At 52.2% G+C, this 14,393-nt stretch overlaps 1 protein-coding gene across 1 annotated transcript in view; it reads left to right on the top strand.

Moving 5' to 3' along the window:
• Positions 1-14,393, top strand: part of coro7 (coronin 7) — a 177,975-nt gene that overhangs the window by 37,840 nt on the left and 125,742 nt on the right. The window contains exon 8 of the mRNA XM_038820896.1: positions 5,632-5,682. Coding sequence (XP_038676824.1) covers positions 5,632-5,682 — 51 coding nt within the window. The remainder of the gene's footprint in view (positions 1-5,631; positions 5,683-14,393) is intronic.

The raw sequence follows: 14,393 nt of genomic DNA, 5'->3' as shown, positions 1-14,393 counted from the left end.
CTTTTATGTGGCCCTTCATTCACTGTCTTTTGGAAACCAAAAATACTACATCTACAGGCTCCCCTTGACCGACTCTGCTTGCTAAATCCTCAAAGAACCCTCATAAATTTGACAAACACTTTCTTTCACAAAAACCACATTAACTCTGCTTTGATTGATGGTATTATGACTTAATGGCCTGGTAACTACGTATGACTTCCTTAACAATGGAATTCAGCATTTTGATATGACGGGCAGGTATCAGGTTAACTGGTCTATTGATTTCTGTCTTCCTCTTGAATATGGATGTCACATTTATGGTTTTGCAATCTCCCTGGACCATTCCAGAATCCACAGAATTTTGGAAGATTACAACCAATGCATCCACTACCTCGCTGCTATAATTTATTTTAATAATTTGCGATGCAGACAATCCGATCCAGGGAACTTCTAAGACTGTAGTCCCATTAGTATTCCTCATACTTTTCCACTGCTTTCTGCTCCCTTTTCTACTATTGTCTGTGTGAAAGAAAGAGGCAACTGGGATTAAGAAATTGTTTTGCCAAAATAGCTTCTCTGCCTTCTGGCTAAGATCTGGCATGAGGTGTAATGCCTGGGATCTGGTATGTCTCTATGTGGGAACCATGAATCGGATTCAATCCAAATTGGTTTTTGGAGCAGGCAAGGAGCTGGATTAGTGGTTTGTCCCTGTCCCTGTCCATTCTGAACCTTATCTTTGTGACTCTGATAAAGGAATAGCAGTAGAGAAAGGGAGTCGGGGGCTCTCAGTCGAGGCTGGCTTGCACGTTTGCAGGATTTTCTTTTCTGTCTTTACCTGTAAGGCTTGAATAGATTTGTAGTATGATTAGTTGGGGAGTACTAAGACTTTTACAGTTTTACTTATTTAAAAGAACAACAATTTTACAGGGTGTGATGCTCCTTTTGACAAGAGAAGGAAGGCACCAATTACTACAGTATTCCAAAGTATTGAGTCATAACTAATCCTGACCAGTGGGTGGTGCCCATTCCCTATATTTGACATCTATAGCTTCCTTTTCCTCTCTATCCGCCTAGCCCCACCTTCATCTCTCTCTGGCTTTTCACTCTATCTATCCGTCTTCCCTTCTGCCTCTCTCTGTGGATCCGCCGACCCACTCATTGTCCATTTCCCAAACCCCCCCCCCCCAAACTATCGGTGTGTTTCTCCGTCGTTCTCTATCTCCCCGTCTGTTGGACTCACTGGCTGTTTATCGCTCATTGTCCATTACTCTGTCTGTTGGTCGCTGTCTCTCTCGTGCTCTCTCTTGCGCTCTGTCTTTCTCGCTGTCGCGCTGGCTCTCTCGCTGTCGCTCTGGCGCGGTTGGGCCGGCGCGTGTGCTCTTTTTTAAAAAAAAAAAAGATTTTATTCAAGACATTTTCATATAAACCAACAAAGCAGGAGAAAAATCGTACAACATTATAAATAACCAACACCCACTCCACCTTTCTCCCATCCTGCCCATTTTAACACACATCACCTTTGCTGACACCTCAATCTCCCTTTATGAAATCGATAACTGCCTTCCACCTCCAAATGAACCCACCGATCAACCCTTCAAGACCAACTTGCCCTTCTCCAGCCTCAGAAATCCCACCAGGTTACTCACCCACACCCCCGCTGCTCTGTGTATCTCCAACTGAGCAAAGCCCGTCTCTGGGCTATCCGGGAGGCAAAGGCCAAAACATCAGCCTCTCTAGCCCCTTGGACTCCCGGGTCTTCAGACACCGGAGTCCGAATATTGCTATCCTTGGACTTGGGGCCACCTTCACCCCAGGACCTTGGGCATTATGTCCGTGAATCTCTGCCAGAACCCCTTCAACTTCGGACATACCCAAAATATGTGGACATGATTTGCGGGCCTCCCCATGCACCGCCCACACCTATCCTCTACCGCCTCAAAAAAACCTACTCATCCGATATGTGCCCTATGATACTTTAAACTGGATGAGGCTTGACCTCAAACACGACGAAGTTGCATTCGCCCTCCGCAGGGCCTCAGCCCCCCTCCCAGCTCCTCCTCCCACTTGCACTTCATGTCACCCATCAGGGCCCCCTCCCAGTCCATCAACTCCTTGTATACCACAGACACTTTCCCCCATCCCTATCTCCTCCTTCGACAGCACCTTATCCTGCAACCCCAGGGGCGGCAGTCCAGGGAAGGACAGCACCTTTTCCTTTACAAAATCCTGGACCTGCAAGTACCTGAGACCGTTCCCTCTGGGCAACTCGTACTATTCCTCCAGTTCCTCCAGCTTTGCAAATCTGTCCCTGATAACAAATCGGCAAATCGCTGAATCCCTGCCTAGCACCACCCCCGAAACCTCTCATCCAGCCCTCTACGTCGCAAGCCTATGGTTGTCGCAGATCGGTGCCCATACCGATACACCCTCCAGTCCCAAATGCTGACACCACCACTGGGCTCACGGAGTACCTGGTCGGTGAGAACGGCAGAAGAGCTGACAACAAAGCCCTTGAATTTGTTTCCCGACACAATGCCACCTCCATCTGCTCCCATACTGACCCCTCCCCCACGACCTGTTTTTTACCCTGGTGATGTTTGCCGCCCAGTAATAGTTTCTGTTCGGCAAAGCCAACCCCCTGCCCTCACTCCAGAAAAGCCCTCCTGACCTGTGGGGTCTTTCCCACCTGCAGAAACCCAGAGATCAGTGCAGTGACCTTTTTGAAGAATGCTTTCGGGATAAAGATTGGGAGGTTCTGAAACATGAACAGAAATCTTGGCAGTACCGCCATTTTACTGTCAGCACCCACCCCACCAGTCACAACGGCAGCACATCCCACCTCTTACAGTCTCCCTTCATCTGCTCGACCAGCTGAGTCAAGTTCAGCTTGTGCAGCTGCGCCCAGCCCCATGTCACCTGGATGCCCAATTGTCTAAAACCTGCCCCCAGCACCTTGAATGGCAGCTCCCCTGAACTATTCTCCTGCCCTCAATCGGGAACACATCACTCTTTCCCATATACAACTTGTACCCGGAGAACTGGCCAAATTCCGCCAAAACCCCCATAATGTCCCCAATACTGCCCGGTAGGTCTGAAATGAAATGTGCAGGGTGTCTGCATACAGCGAGACCCTATGCTCGGCGTCCCCGTCCCGCACAATCCCTCTCCAGTGCCTCGACGCCGTAAGCGCCATTGTACCATTGCCGGCGGCTCTATAGCCAAATCAGAGATACGGGGAGAGAGGGCACTCCTGCCTCTTCCCCCGATGCAACCCAAAATATCCCGAGCTCACTCGGTCCGTTTACATACTTGCGACCAGTGCCTTGAATAGTAACTGGACCCTGTCCACAAACACTGCCCAAACCCAAACTGCCCCCAGCACCTGCCACAGATATTCCCACTCGACCCGATCAGATGCATTCTCCGCGTCCATCGCCGTCACCACCACCTCCTCCTCCGAAGGCATCATAATTGTGTTGAGTAGCCTCCTCGTACTCGCAGTTGATTGTCTCCCTTTCACGACACCGGTTTGATCCTCGCCCATCACCCCCAGGATACAGCTGCCCCACCGCCTTCCCTGTGGACACGAACCCAAACTCCATCTGGAGCCTCTGGTTGTACTTCAATAGCCATGGCTTCGGAGCCTCCGAATACTTTCTATCCATCCTCAGGATCTCGTGTACCAGCCTTGCCATCTCCACCCGCTCCGAATTCTCCCCATGTTCCCGAATTGAGATAACTCTCACTCTCTCTCTCTCTCAGTCTGTTGGTCTTTGTTTCTCTCACTCTCTCATAGACCATAAGAATTTACAGTGCAGAAGGAGGCCATTTGGCCCATTGAGTCTACACCAGCCCCTGAAAAAGCACCCTACTTAAGCCCATACCTCTACCCTATCCCCATAACCCAGAAACCCCACCTAACTCTTGGACACAACGGGGCAATTTAGCATGACCAATCCACCTAACATGCACATCTTTGGACTGTGGGAGGAAACTGGAGCACCCAGCTGAAACCCACGCACACACTGGGAGGATGTGCAGACTCCGCACAGGCAGTGACCCAAGCGGCACGGTAGCACAGTGCTGAGAACTTACTTCACAGCACCAGGCTCCCAGGTCCAATTCCCGCTTGGGTCATTGGCTGTGTGGAAGCTGCACGTTCTCCCCATGTCTGCGTGGGCTTCCTCCGGGTGCTCCAGTTTCCTCCCACAATTCCCGAAAGACATGCCTTTAGGTGAATTGGACATTCTGAATTCTCCCTCTGTACCCGAACAGGTGCCGGAATGTGGCGACTAGGAGCTTTTCACAGTAACTTCATTGCAGCGTTAATCCAAACCTGCTTGTGACAATAAAGATTATTATTACTAGCCGAGAATCGAACCCGGGTCCCTGGCGCTGTGAAGCAACGGTGCTAACCACTCTCTGTCGTCTGTCTCTCACTCTCATTCCCTCCCTCTCTCTCTCTGCCGTGCCCGGGCCCCCCTCTGCCGTGCCCGGGCCCCCCTCTGCCGTGCCCGGGCCCCCCTCTGCCGTGCCCGGGCCCCCCTCTGCCGTGCCCGGGCCCCCCTCTGCCGTGCCCGGGCCCCCCTCTGCCGTGCCCGGGCCCCCCTCTGCCGTGCCCGGGCCCCCCTCTGCCGTGCCCGGGCCCCCCTCTGCCGTGCCCGGGCCCCCCTCTGCCGTGCCCGGGCCCCCCTCTGCCGTGCCCGGGCCCCCCTCTGCCGTGCCCGGGCCCCCCTCTGCCGTGCCCGGGCCCCCCTCTGCCGTGCCCGGGCCCCCCTCTGCCGTGCCCGGGCCCCCCTCTGCCGTGCCCGGGCCCCCCTCTGCCGTGCCCGGGCCCCCCTCTGCCGTGCCCGGGCCCCCCTCTGCCGTGCCCGGGCCCCCCTCTGCCCTGCCCGGGCCCCCCTCTGCCCTGCCCGGGCCCCCCTCTGCCCTGCCCGGGCCCCCCTCTGCCCTGCCCGGGCCCCCCTCTGCCCTGCCCGGGCCCCCCTCTGCCCTGCCCGGGCCCCCCTCTGCCCTGCCCGGGCCCCCCTCTGCCCTGCCCGGGCCCCCCCCTGCCGTGTCTTGTCTCTTTTTTCCCCCTCCGCTGTTTGCCATGTCTAACTCCCTGACATCAGGATTTCCTCCTCCTACCCCCACTCCCCCACCCAAACCAAAGCACTCCTGTTCTTTCTGCGAGTGTGGACTGTCAGAGTTCAATAAGACAGCTAACCACTATGTTTTAGAGCAGTGCTTCTCAAAGTGTACCGGTGCCGGTATGCGAGCCATCGTCTGCCGGTACTTGGAGTGTTTCCAGAAAAGAAAGAGACAGTAATCCTGGATTGGCTTCTTTCGCTCACCGGTCCCTGGCACATTGAAAAAAAAAACTGCCGGTCCGCCACATCAGATAGCTTGAGATGCACTGTTTTAGAGGACAATTAGAGATGGGCAAAAATGCATGCCCATGCAGCAACGCCCACATCTCATGAATTAATTTTTAAAATCTCATTTTGAAGAATGTTGCCCAGCCTCTGGGTAGTATGTGATGACTTGAACGAACTGGCCTGTGTTTCTTGTTGCTCTAGATGTTAATACATTATTTTAAAACAATGTCTCTTTCTCTAACTGTGAACAACCCTTTTTTCCTTAATCATAACAATTTTCTCCTGTTACTAGGATAAGAAGCTACGAGTTTATGATCCAAGAACCATGTGCTCAGCTGTGCAGGTAAACTTAACCTCCTCTACTCCGGCTCATCAGTGTGGGTTGTGTGGGTGTGATGTTGTGGGATATTATGTTTAGACATTGGACTGAAGCTTGATGACCATTGCAGAACCTTTCAATACTGGCACCCTTCAACAGCATGGAGTGGAGCCATGGTGTGAAAGCTTAAACTACCCAGCAGAACAAATGGTACAGACTGGATGTGAATGAATGGGAATCTAACACTCCACCAGGAAATTAAGAAAAGGCTGCCACGACCCCCTCAGGGCAAACTTGACCCTCTCCAGTTTAATGAACACAGCCATGTCGCTGATCCAGGATTCTGGGCTCGGGGGCTTCGTGTCTCTCCACTGTAAAAGGATCCTTTGCCGGGCTACTAGGGACGCAAAGGCCAGAATACCGGCCTCTCTCGCCTCCTGCACTCCCGGCTCCGGTGCTACCCCAAAAATAGCGAGCCCCCAGCCCGGTTCCACCCTGGAACCAACCACCCTGGACAAGGTCCCCGCCGCCCCCTTCCAGAAACCCTCCAACGCCGGACATGCCCAGAACATGTGGGTGTGATTCGCTGGGCTTCCCGAACACCTCCCACACCCCTCCTCACCCCCAAAGAATCGGCTCAACCTGGTCCCAGTCATATGCGCCCTATGCAGCACCTTCAGCTGAATTAAGCTGAGCCGAGCGCAAGAAGAGGACGAGTTCACCCTCCCCAGGGTGTCTGCCCATGTCTCCTTGTCGATCTCCTTCCCCAGCTGCTCGTCCCACTTCACTTTCAGCTCCTCTACCGAGGCCTCCCCCTCCTGCATCACCTGATAAATTGCCGAGATCCTACCCTCACCGACCCACGTCCCCGAGAGCATCCTATCCTGCACCCCCCCTAGGCGGCAGTAGCGGAAACTCCGCCACCTGCTGCTTAACAAACGCCCTAACCTGCATATACCTGAAAGTATTCCCGGGGGGGAGACCCCACTTCCCCTTCAACTCTAAAGTCGCAAACTTCCCATCGAGTTGGCCTGCCCTATACCAACTCAAAAACCCACCATCTATTCTCCCTGGTGCAAACCGATGGTTACCCCGTATTGGGGTCCAGATTGAGGCCTTCACTCCCCCCCCCATGCCACCTCCACTGGCCCCAAATTTTGAGGGAAGCCACCACTACTGGACTCGTAGAATACTTTGCCGGGGGGAGTGGGAGCGGGGCCGTCACCAGTGCCTCCAAAGTCGTGTCCACACAGGACGCCGCCTCCATCCTCTTCCATGCGGCACCTTCCCCCTCCATCACCCACCTATGGATCATCGCCACATTTGCAGCCCAGTAATACCCACACAGGTTGGGCAACGCCAAACCACCCACCTCCCTGCCTCGCTCCAAGAATACACTCCTCACTCTCGGCGGCCTTCCGCGCCCACACGAACCCCAGAATACTCTTATTCACCCTCCTAAAAAAAGCCTTCGGGATCAAGATGGGGAGACACTGGAAGAGAAACAAAAACCTCGGGAGAACCGTCATCTTAACCGACTGGACCCTGCCTGCTAAGGAGAGTGGCAACGTATCCCACCTCCTGAACTGCTCCTCCATCTGTTCCACCAGCCTCGAAAAGTTTAGCCTATGAAGGGCCCCCCAGCTCCTGGCTCTCTGGACACCCAGATATCTAAAGCTCCTCTCCACCCTCTTCAACGGGAGCTCCCCTATCTCCCTCTCCTTGTCCCCCAAGTGCAGCACAAACAGCTCACTCTTTTCCACATTGAGGAGACATGGGGGACCCCTGCCTCGTCCCCCGGGACAACCGAAAATCCTCCGACCACCTCCCATTTGTCACCACGCTCGCTACCGGAGCACTATACAGCAGCTTCACCCACCTAACGAATCCCTCACCAAACCCAAATCGCCTCAGCACCTCCACAGGTAGCTCCACTCCACCCTATCAAAAGCTTTCTCCGCATCCATCGATGCTACTATTTCCGCCTCCCCATCCGCCGCCGACATCATTATAACATCAAGTAGCCGCCGCACATTGACATTTAGCTGCCTCCCTTTCACAAACCCCGTCTGCTGCTCATGGATAACCAGCGGGACCACATCTTCCACCCTCCTGGACAGTATCTTGGCCAACAACTTTGCGTCCACGTTGAGGAGCAAGATCGGCCTGTAAGACCTGCATTGGAGGGGGTCCTTATCCTGCTTCAGAATCAGTGAAATTATTGCCCTAGACATTGTCGGGGGCAAATCCGCCCCCCCCCCCCTCGCCTCATTCAGGGTCCTCACAAGCAGCGAGCCCAGCAGGTCTGAGAACTTCTTATAAAACTCCACCGAAAACCCATCAGGTCCCGGTGCTTTCCCTGTCTGCATGCTCCCCAGTGCCTCAATCAGCTCCTCCAACTCGATTGGGGCCCCCAGCCCCTCAAACTGCTCCTCCTCCACTCTTGAGAACTCCAGTTTGTCCAGAAAGGGGTCCATCCCGCCCCCCTCCCTAGGGGGCACCGACCGGTACAGCGCCTCGTAGAAGGACCTGAACACCCCATTGATGTCCCTAGCACCCCGCACCAGGTTCCCTCCTGGTTTAGGGGCTGGTTTAGCTCACTCGGCTAAATCGCTGGCTTTTAAAGCAGGCCAGCAGCACAGTTCAATTCCCGTACCAGCCTCCCCGGACAGGCGCTGGAATGTGGCGACTAGGGGCTTTTCACAGTAACTTCATTGAAGCCTACTCGTGACAATAAGCGATTTTCATTTTTTTTCATTTCACATCCCTAACTCCCCCTATCTCTCTCGCTGCCTCCCGCTTCCGGAGCTGGTGGGCCAGCATCCAACTTGCCTTCTCCCCGTACTCGTCTACCGCTCCCTGTGCCCTCCTCAACTACGCCTCCACCTTCCGGGTAGTCAGTATATCGAACTCCGCTTGGAGACTGCGCCGCTTCCTCAAAAGCCCCTCGTCCGGGACCTCCGCATACCTCCTATCCACCCTTACCATTTCCTCCACCAACCTCTCCCTCTCAGCCCTCTCCCCCCTTTCCCTGTGCGCCCGAAAGATATCAGCTCCCCTCTAACCACCGCCTCCAACGCTTCCCAGACCACCCCAACTTGCACCTCCCCATTATCATTAGCTTCCAAATACCCCTCTATGCACCTCCGGGCCCGCCCACATACTTCCTCCCCTGACAGAAGTCCCACATCTAGCCTCCACAGCGGGCGTTGATCCTTCCCCTCCCCCAGCTCCAGGTCCACCAAATGCGGAGCGTGGTCCGATATGACTATCGCCGAATAGTCCGTCCCCACCACTCTCGGGATAAGCGCCCTGCTGAGTACAAAAAAATCAATCCCGGAATAAGCCTTGTGGACATGGGAGAAAAAGGACAACTCCCTACCTCCCGGCCTCAAAAAAGGCTCCAAGGATCTACCCCTCCCATCTGATCCATAAACCCCCTCAGCACTGTGGCCGCCGCAGGCCTCTTGCCCGTCTTAGACCTCGAACGATCCAGCGCTGGGTCCAGCACCGTATTAAAATGCCCCCCCAAAATCAAGCCCCCCGACTCCAGGTCCGGAATCCGGCTCAACATTCGCCGCATGAAACCTGCATCATCCCAATTGGGGGCGTACACATTAACCAGAACCACCCACTCCCCTTGAAGCCTACCACTCACCATTACGTATCTGCCACAGCTATCCGCCACCACACTCGACGCCGCAAACGACAAGCTCTTACCAACTAAAATCGCCACCCCTCGATTCTTCGCATCTAGCCCCAAGTGGGACACCTGCCCAACCCAACCTCTTCTCAGCCTCACCTGGTCCGCCACCTTAAGGTGCGTCTCCTGGAGCATGGCTACGTTCGCACCCAGCCCCTTCAAGTGCGCCAAGACCCAGGACCGCTTCACCGGCCCATTCAGTCCCCTCGCGTTCCATGTGACCAGCCAAATCGGGGGAGTCCTCCCCCGCCCTCTGCGCTGGTCAGCCATGACCCTCCCTCGGCTCACCACGTGCCCACAAAACCCCCCAGGCCCTCCCCAACACGCGGGAAAAAGAAGGGCGCGTGACCCAGGGGGCCCGCGAATAGCTCTCCAGCCCTCCACCAGTGAAAAAACAAGAAAGCACCAAAATGAATAAATAACAGCCCCAAAAACGCGAAAAAGCAAAAAAAAAAGGGCAAAAAGACATTAAAACCACAATCAGAAAATCGATAGGATACCACGGAGGACAAAGCCTCCGGATTATGTACATCAGTCCCCAGCCCCCCAGTCCTCAGTTCAAGTCCAACTTCTCTGCCTGGACGAAGGCCCAGGCATCCTCCAGGGAATCAAAGTAGAGCTGGCGATCTTTGTAAGTGACCCAGAGGTGTGCCGGCTGTAACAGGCCAAACTTCACCCCCTTCTTGTGAAGCACTGCCTTCGTCCGATTAAAAACCAGCCCTTCTCTTTGCCACCTCCGCACTCCAGTCCTGATAAATCCGAATCACTGCATTCTCCCCCTTGCTGCTCCTCTCTTCCTTCGCCCATCTCAGCACACACTCACGGTCAACGAAGCGGTGAAAACAGACCAGCACCGCCCTGGGCGGCTCATTCGGCTTGGGCTTCCTCATCAGCACTCGATGGGCTTGGGCAGGTATTGTCGATCTCTGCCTGTGTGCAGTTATTATTTTTTTTATTATAAACATTTTATTCAGGTATTTATGGTTTTCTAACAACAACAGAAGAAACAATGTACATACAAATATAAACATAGTGCAAAAGACGTCTTCCTCCCTCACAGGTCCCACCTTTACTAACGCCCTACTCTAAACTAAACTAACCCCCCCTCAATTTTCCCCAAAGAAGTTGACGAACGGCTGCCACCTCTGGACGAACCCTAACATTGACCCTCTCAGGGCGAACTTGATTTTCTCCAGACAGAGAAAGCTGGCCATGTCAGTCGCCAGGTCTCTGACTTTGGGGGCTTTGATCCTTTCAAGCTAATAGTATCCATCTCTGGGCTACCAGGGAAGCAAAGACCAGAACGTTTGCCTCTCTCTCCTCCTGGATTCCCGGGTCATCCGACACTCTGAAAATCGCCACCTCTGGACTCGGTGCCACCCTTGCTTTTAACACCTTGGACGTGACATCCGCAAACCCCGGCCAAAATCCCCGAAGCTTTGGGTATGCCCAGAACATATGGACATGGTTCGCTGGTCCTCCCGCACACCTTGCACAGCTATCTTCTACCCCAAAGAACCTGCCCATCTGGGCCACTGTCATGTGGGCCTGGTGAACGACCTTAAACTGTATCAGGCTGACCCTGGCACATGTAGACGTGTTGACTCGACTCAGCGCATCTGCTCAGAGACGATCCTCTATCTCTCCTCCTAACTCCTCTTCCCATTTGCGTTTCAGCTCCTCAGTCTGCGTTTCCTCTAACCACATGAGTTCCTTATAAATGTCAGAAACCCTCCCTTCTCCTGCCCACATTCTGGAAACTACCCTGTCCTGTATCCCCTTGGTGGTAGGAGTGGGAAGCTGAAATGAAATGAAATGAAAATCACTTATTGTCACAAGTAGGCTTCAAATGAAGTTACTGTGAAAAGCCCCTAGTCGCAACATTCCGGCGCCTGTTCGGGGAGGCTGGTATGGGTTGAGACATGCCTGCGGTGAAGTTATTATTTTGACAGAGATTTGTACAGCAGTTCAAGGTTTGGCTTCAGTCCCCCACCTCGGATACCCTAGATGCTTCTCTTGGCATTCTCCAAAGGGCCTGTTGAGATGCTCTTTACTACCTCTTTATCACCAGCAACCCAATTCTCTGTTTGGTTGACGTCCCTGCAAGTGAGCTCACTGGGACCTAATCTCACCAACCTTCATTCCCTCCCTCTCACCATGCTGACCATTATCACTTCGGACTCTGACAGTGGATCATTGTTCCACTCCGTAGTTCCCTCTAGAATCTCAGCTCACTCCATGGACCAAACCCTGACCATTCATAGCCTTATTATGAGTGATGGTAACAACACCCTTTTTTGGCTGAAGCTTGGCACATAGTAATGCTGCCCCTTCTGGTCTTGCCTTCCACCTCTTGATCCAACCAAGCTCTCTCTGTAATGCTGAGGCCTTTCTCACAGTGACATCTTGGTCCCTCTCCCCACCTCTCTGGACTTTTAAACACCTCACTTTATTCTGCCTGTCTTGCTTCTGTTAATTCCTTGTATCCTGTTGATTCATTCCAAATTTATCGTTGGCGTACCAATCGCTCCCTTCATCCCACAGCCTCTACACTGAGTAACGTCTCGCCCTTAATGGTTTCAGTCTCGGCTTCCCTTGTCCTTCCCCACTTCAAATCATTCCTTTCAATCTCCCTACATATAAATTCTCCTACCCATGTTCATTGCCGATCCAGTGACCAACCTACTGCCTAGTCAAATTTACAATGGTGACCTGAGAATCAAGTCCTGTTTTCACATTGAGTGGTAAGTTCGATGATCACAGTTTTCAGTACCATCCATGATTCCTCAGATATTGAAGCAATCTGTGTCCACATGCGACAAGATTTGGGCAGCATTCAGGCTTGGATTGCTAAAGTAGTGCTCATGCCACCTAAGAGCTAGGCAATGACCATTTCCAAGAAGAGAGAGTCCACTCACCTCCACATGACATCAATAGTACATCACTGAGTTCCCCACTACCAATATCCTTGGGGTTGCTATTCACAAGAAAATTAACTGGGTCATCTGTGTACAAACCGTGGTTACAAGAGCAGGTTCAGAGGCTCGGAAAATCTGCACAAAATGACTTTGGTCTTCACTCCCCAAAGCTTGCCCACCATCTACAAGGCACAAGCCAGGAGTGTGATGGAACTTTCCCACTTGGAGATATGTACAGCTCCAAATACACTTGAGCTCAATACCACTAAGGACCAAGTAGCCAGCTTGATTGTCAACCTATCTATCACCTTAAACATTCATACTGTCCACCAGCAAAGGTTAGTTGCAGCAGTGTATCTTTAAAATGCACTGTGACAACTTAACAAGGTTCCTTGGACAGCACCTTCCAAACTTGCAATCTCTACCATCTAGGAGAATAAGAGCAGCAGGAGCATGAGAACACCAACTGCAATTTCCCCTCCTGGTCATGTCATCCTGACTTGGAAAAATATTGGCATTACTTCACTGTCGCTAGGTCAAAATCCAGAAACTTGCTTCCTAACAATACTGTGGGTGTATCTACACCAGCTGTATTGCAGGTGAATCACCGCTACCATCTCCAGAGTAATTTGGGATGAACAGTAAATGCTGGTCTTGTCAGCCAGATCCGCATCCCATTAATGAATAAATATATCCAATCTTTTTTTCCATCCTCTATGAATAGACTGAGTGCAGAGGGATCAGAAGAAGTAACATGAAACTATGGTTCATTTGTCCATCATTGCGCCATAATCTTAATGCTTCACATTTTGGGTGTATTTCGAGTTCACTGAGTGAGTAATGCAATGATCCATTGTTGACACTGGGTACCCATGGGCATTACCCAAAACTGGTTAGATACCAGCTCCCTCTACCATCAAACACGCTTGGAGTAGGTGCAACTCTTGGATACAGAATATTAAAAAAAATAATTTAAGAGTACCCAATTATATTTTCTCCAATTAAGGGGCAATTTAGTGTTGCCAATCCACCTAATCTGTACATCTTTGGGTTGTGGGTTAGATACAGCGTAAAGATTGCACTACGCTGTCTCTGCAAACATTCCTGGGAGAGGTGTAGCATGGGCATGATAGAGCATAAAAGTCACTTTACATTGATTTTTGTTAGTGTAGCAAGGGTTATAGATGTCCTCTCCTTCTAAAACCCCCTGAACTGGGGCGTTGATAGTTTGGTTTGTTTTTGTCGCCTGTGGAAACGGCTGATTTTGGAGATGAAAAGGTTGAAGCAGCTGCCACGCAATCACAAGGTGGGGCTCAGCTCTGGTGAAGGCAACGCAGTACAGTTTAAACCCACAAGATCTCTGCATGTCCAATACCACAAAATCTGATTACTGTGCCAGGGCTGTGGGTAACTGAGCTGTTTGCAAATCCTGATTCTGCAGTTCCTTGTGTGTCAGTAATGTGAGTGGGTGTGTGTTTTTCCAGGGGCCCAGTGGATATGCTGTAATAATTACAAAATTGCTTTATGTCTCCCCCCCCCCCCCTCCCCTCCTTCTCCCAGGCAGTGGTTTGTGCAGATGTGTTCTTGTGCCAAACACCTGGCTTGTATTAGGACTCACGGCTGAGTTCCATCCACTGAGTGCCAATGACCTCCTCCCTCCTGCCGTTAAAGGCTGAATGCTGCTTGCTGCTTCTCATGAGAACTTCCCACAATCACAGATCAGAGGCATGAACGTTTGGAAAGGTCCCGAACTTCCAGTTCTCATGATAAGGGGTCCTCTATTTCATTTTGGTTGTTAGTTTTATGGCTGGAATGGGGTACAGATCTGTTGAGACACAGGCAGTTGAACCATGTCACTGAAGTGAGTCACACTTCAATCTAAGAACAGGATGTGACTTCTACTCCTCTCTCCTGCCACCTTTCTCCCTCAGCCCTCCTCCACTTTCTCCCCATCTTCCCCTCTCCACTAGTTAGAGAGGCTGACTGGCTGCCTTCAATTCTAGGTATGATGCAGAGTGTTTTTGCATCATGGAATAAGAAAAGTGGGTGAGTTTTCAGACTGGGGGATGTAAATGGGGGGGGGGGCTGAATTTGCATTCGGGGGTAAGGTGAAT

The sequence above is a fragment of the Scyliorhinus canicula genome, chromosome 15 (genome assembly GCF_902713615.1).
Source record: "Scyliorhinus canicula chromosome 15, sScyCan1.1, whole genome shotgun sequence".
In the NCBI taxonomy this organism is placed as follows: Eukaryota; Metazoa; Chordata; class Chondrichthyes; order Carcharhiniformes; family Scyliorhinidae; genus Scyliorhinus; species Scyliorhinus canicula.
This window is presented reverse-complemented; position numbering and strand designations above follow the sequence as displayed.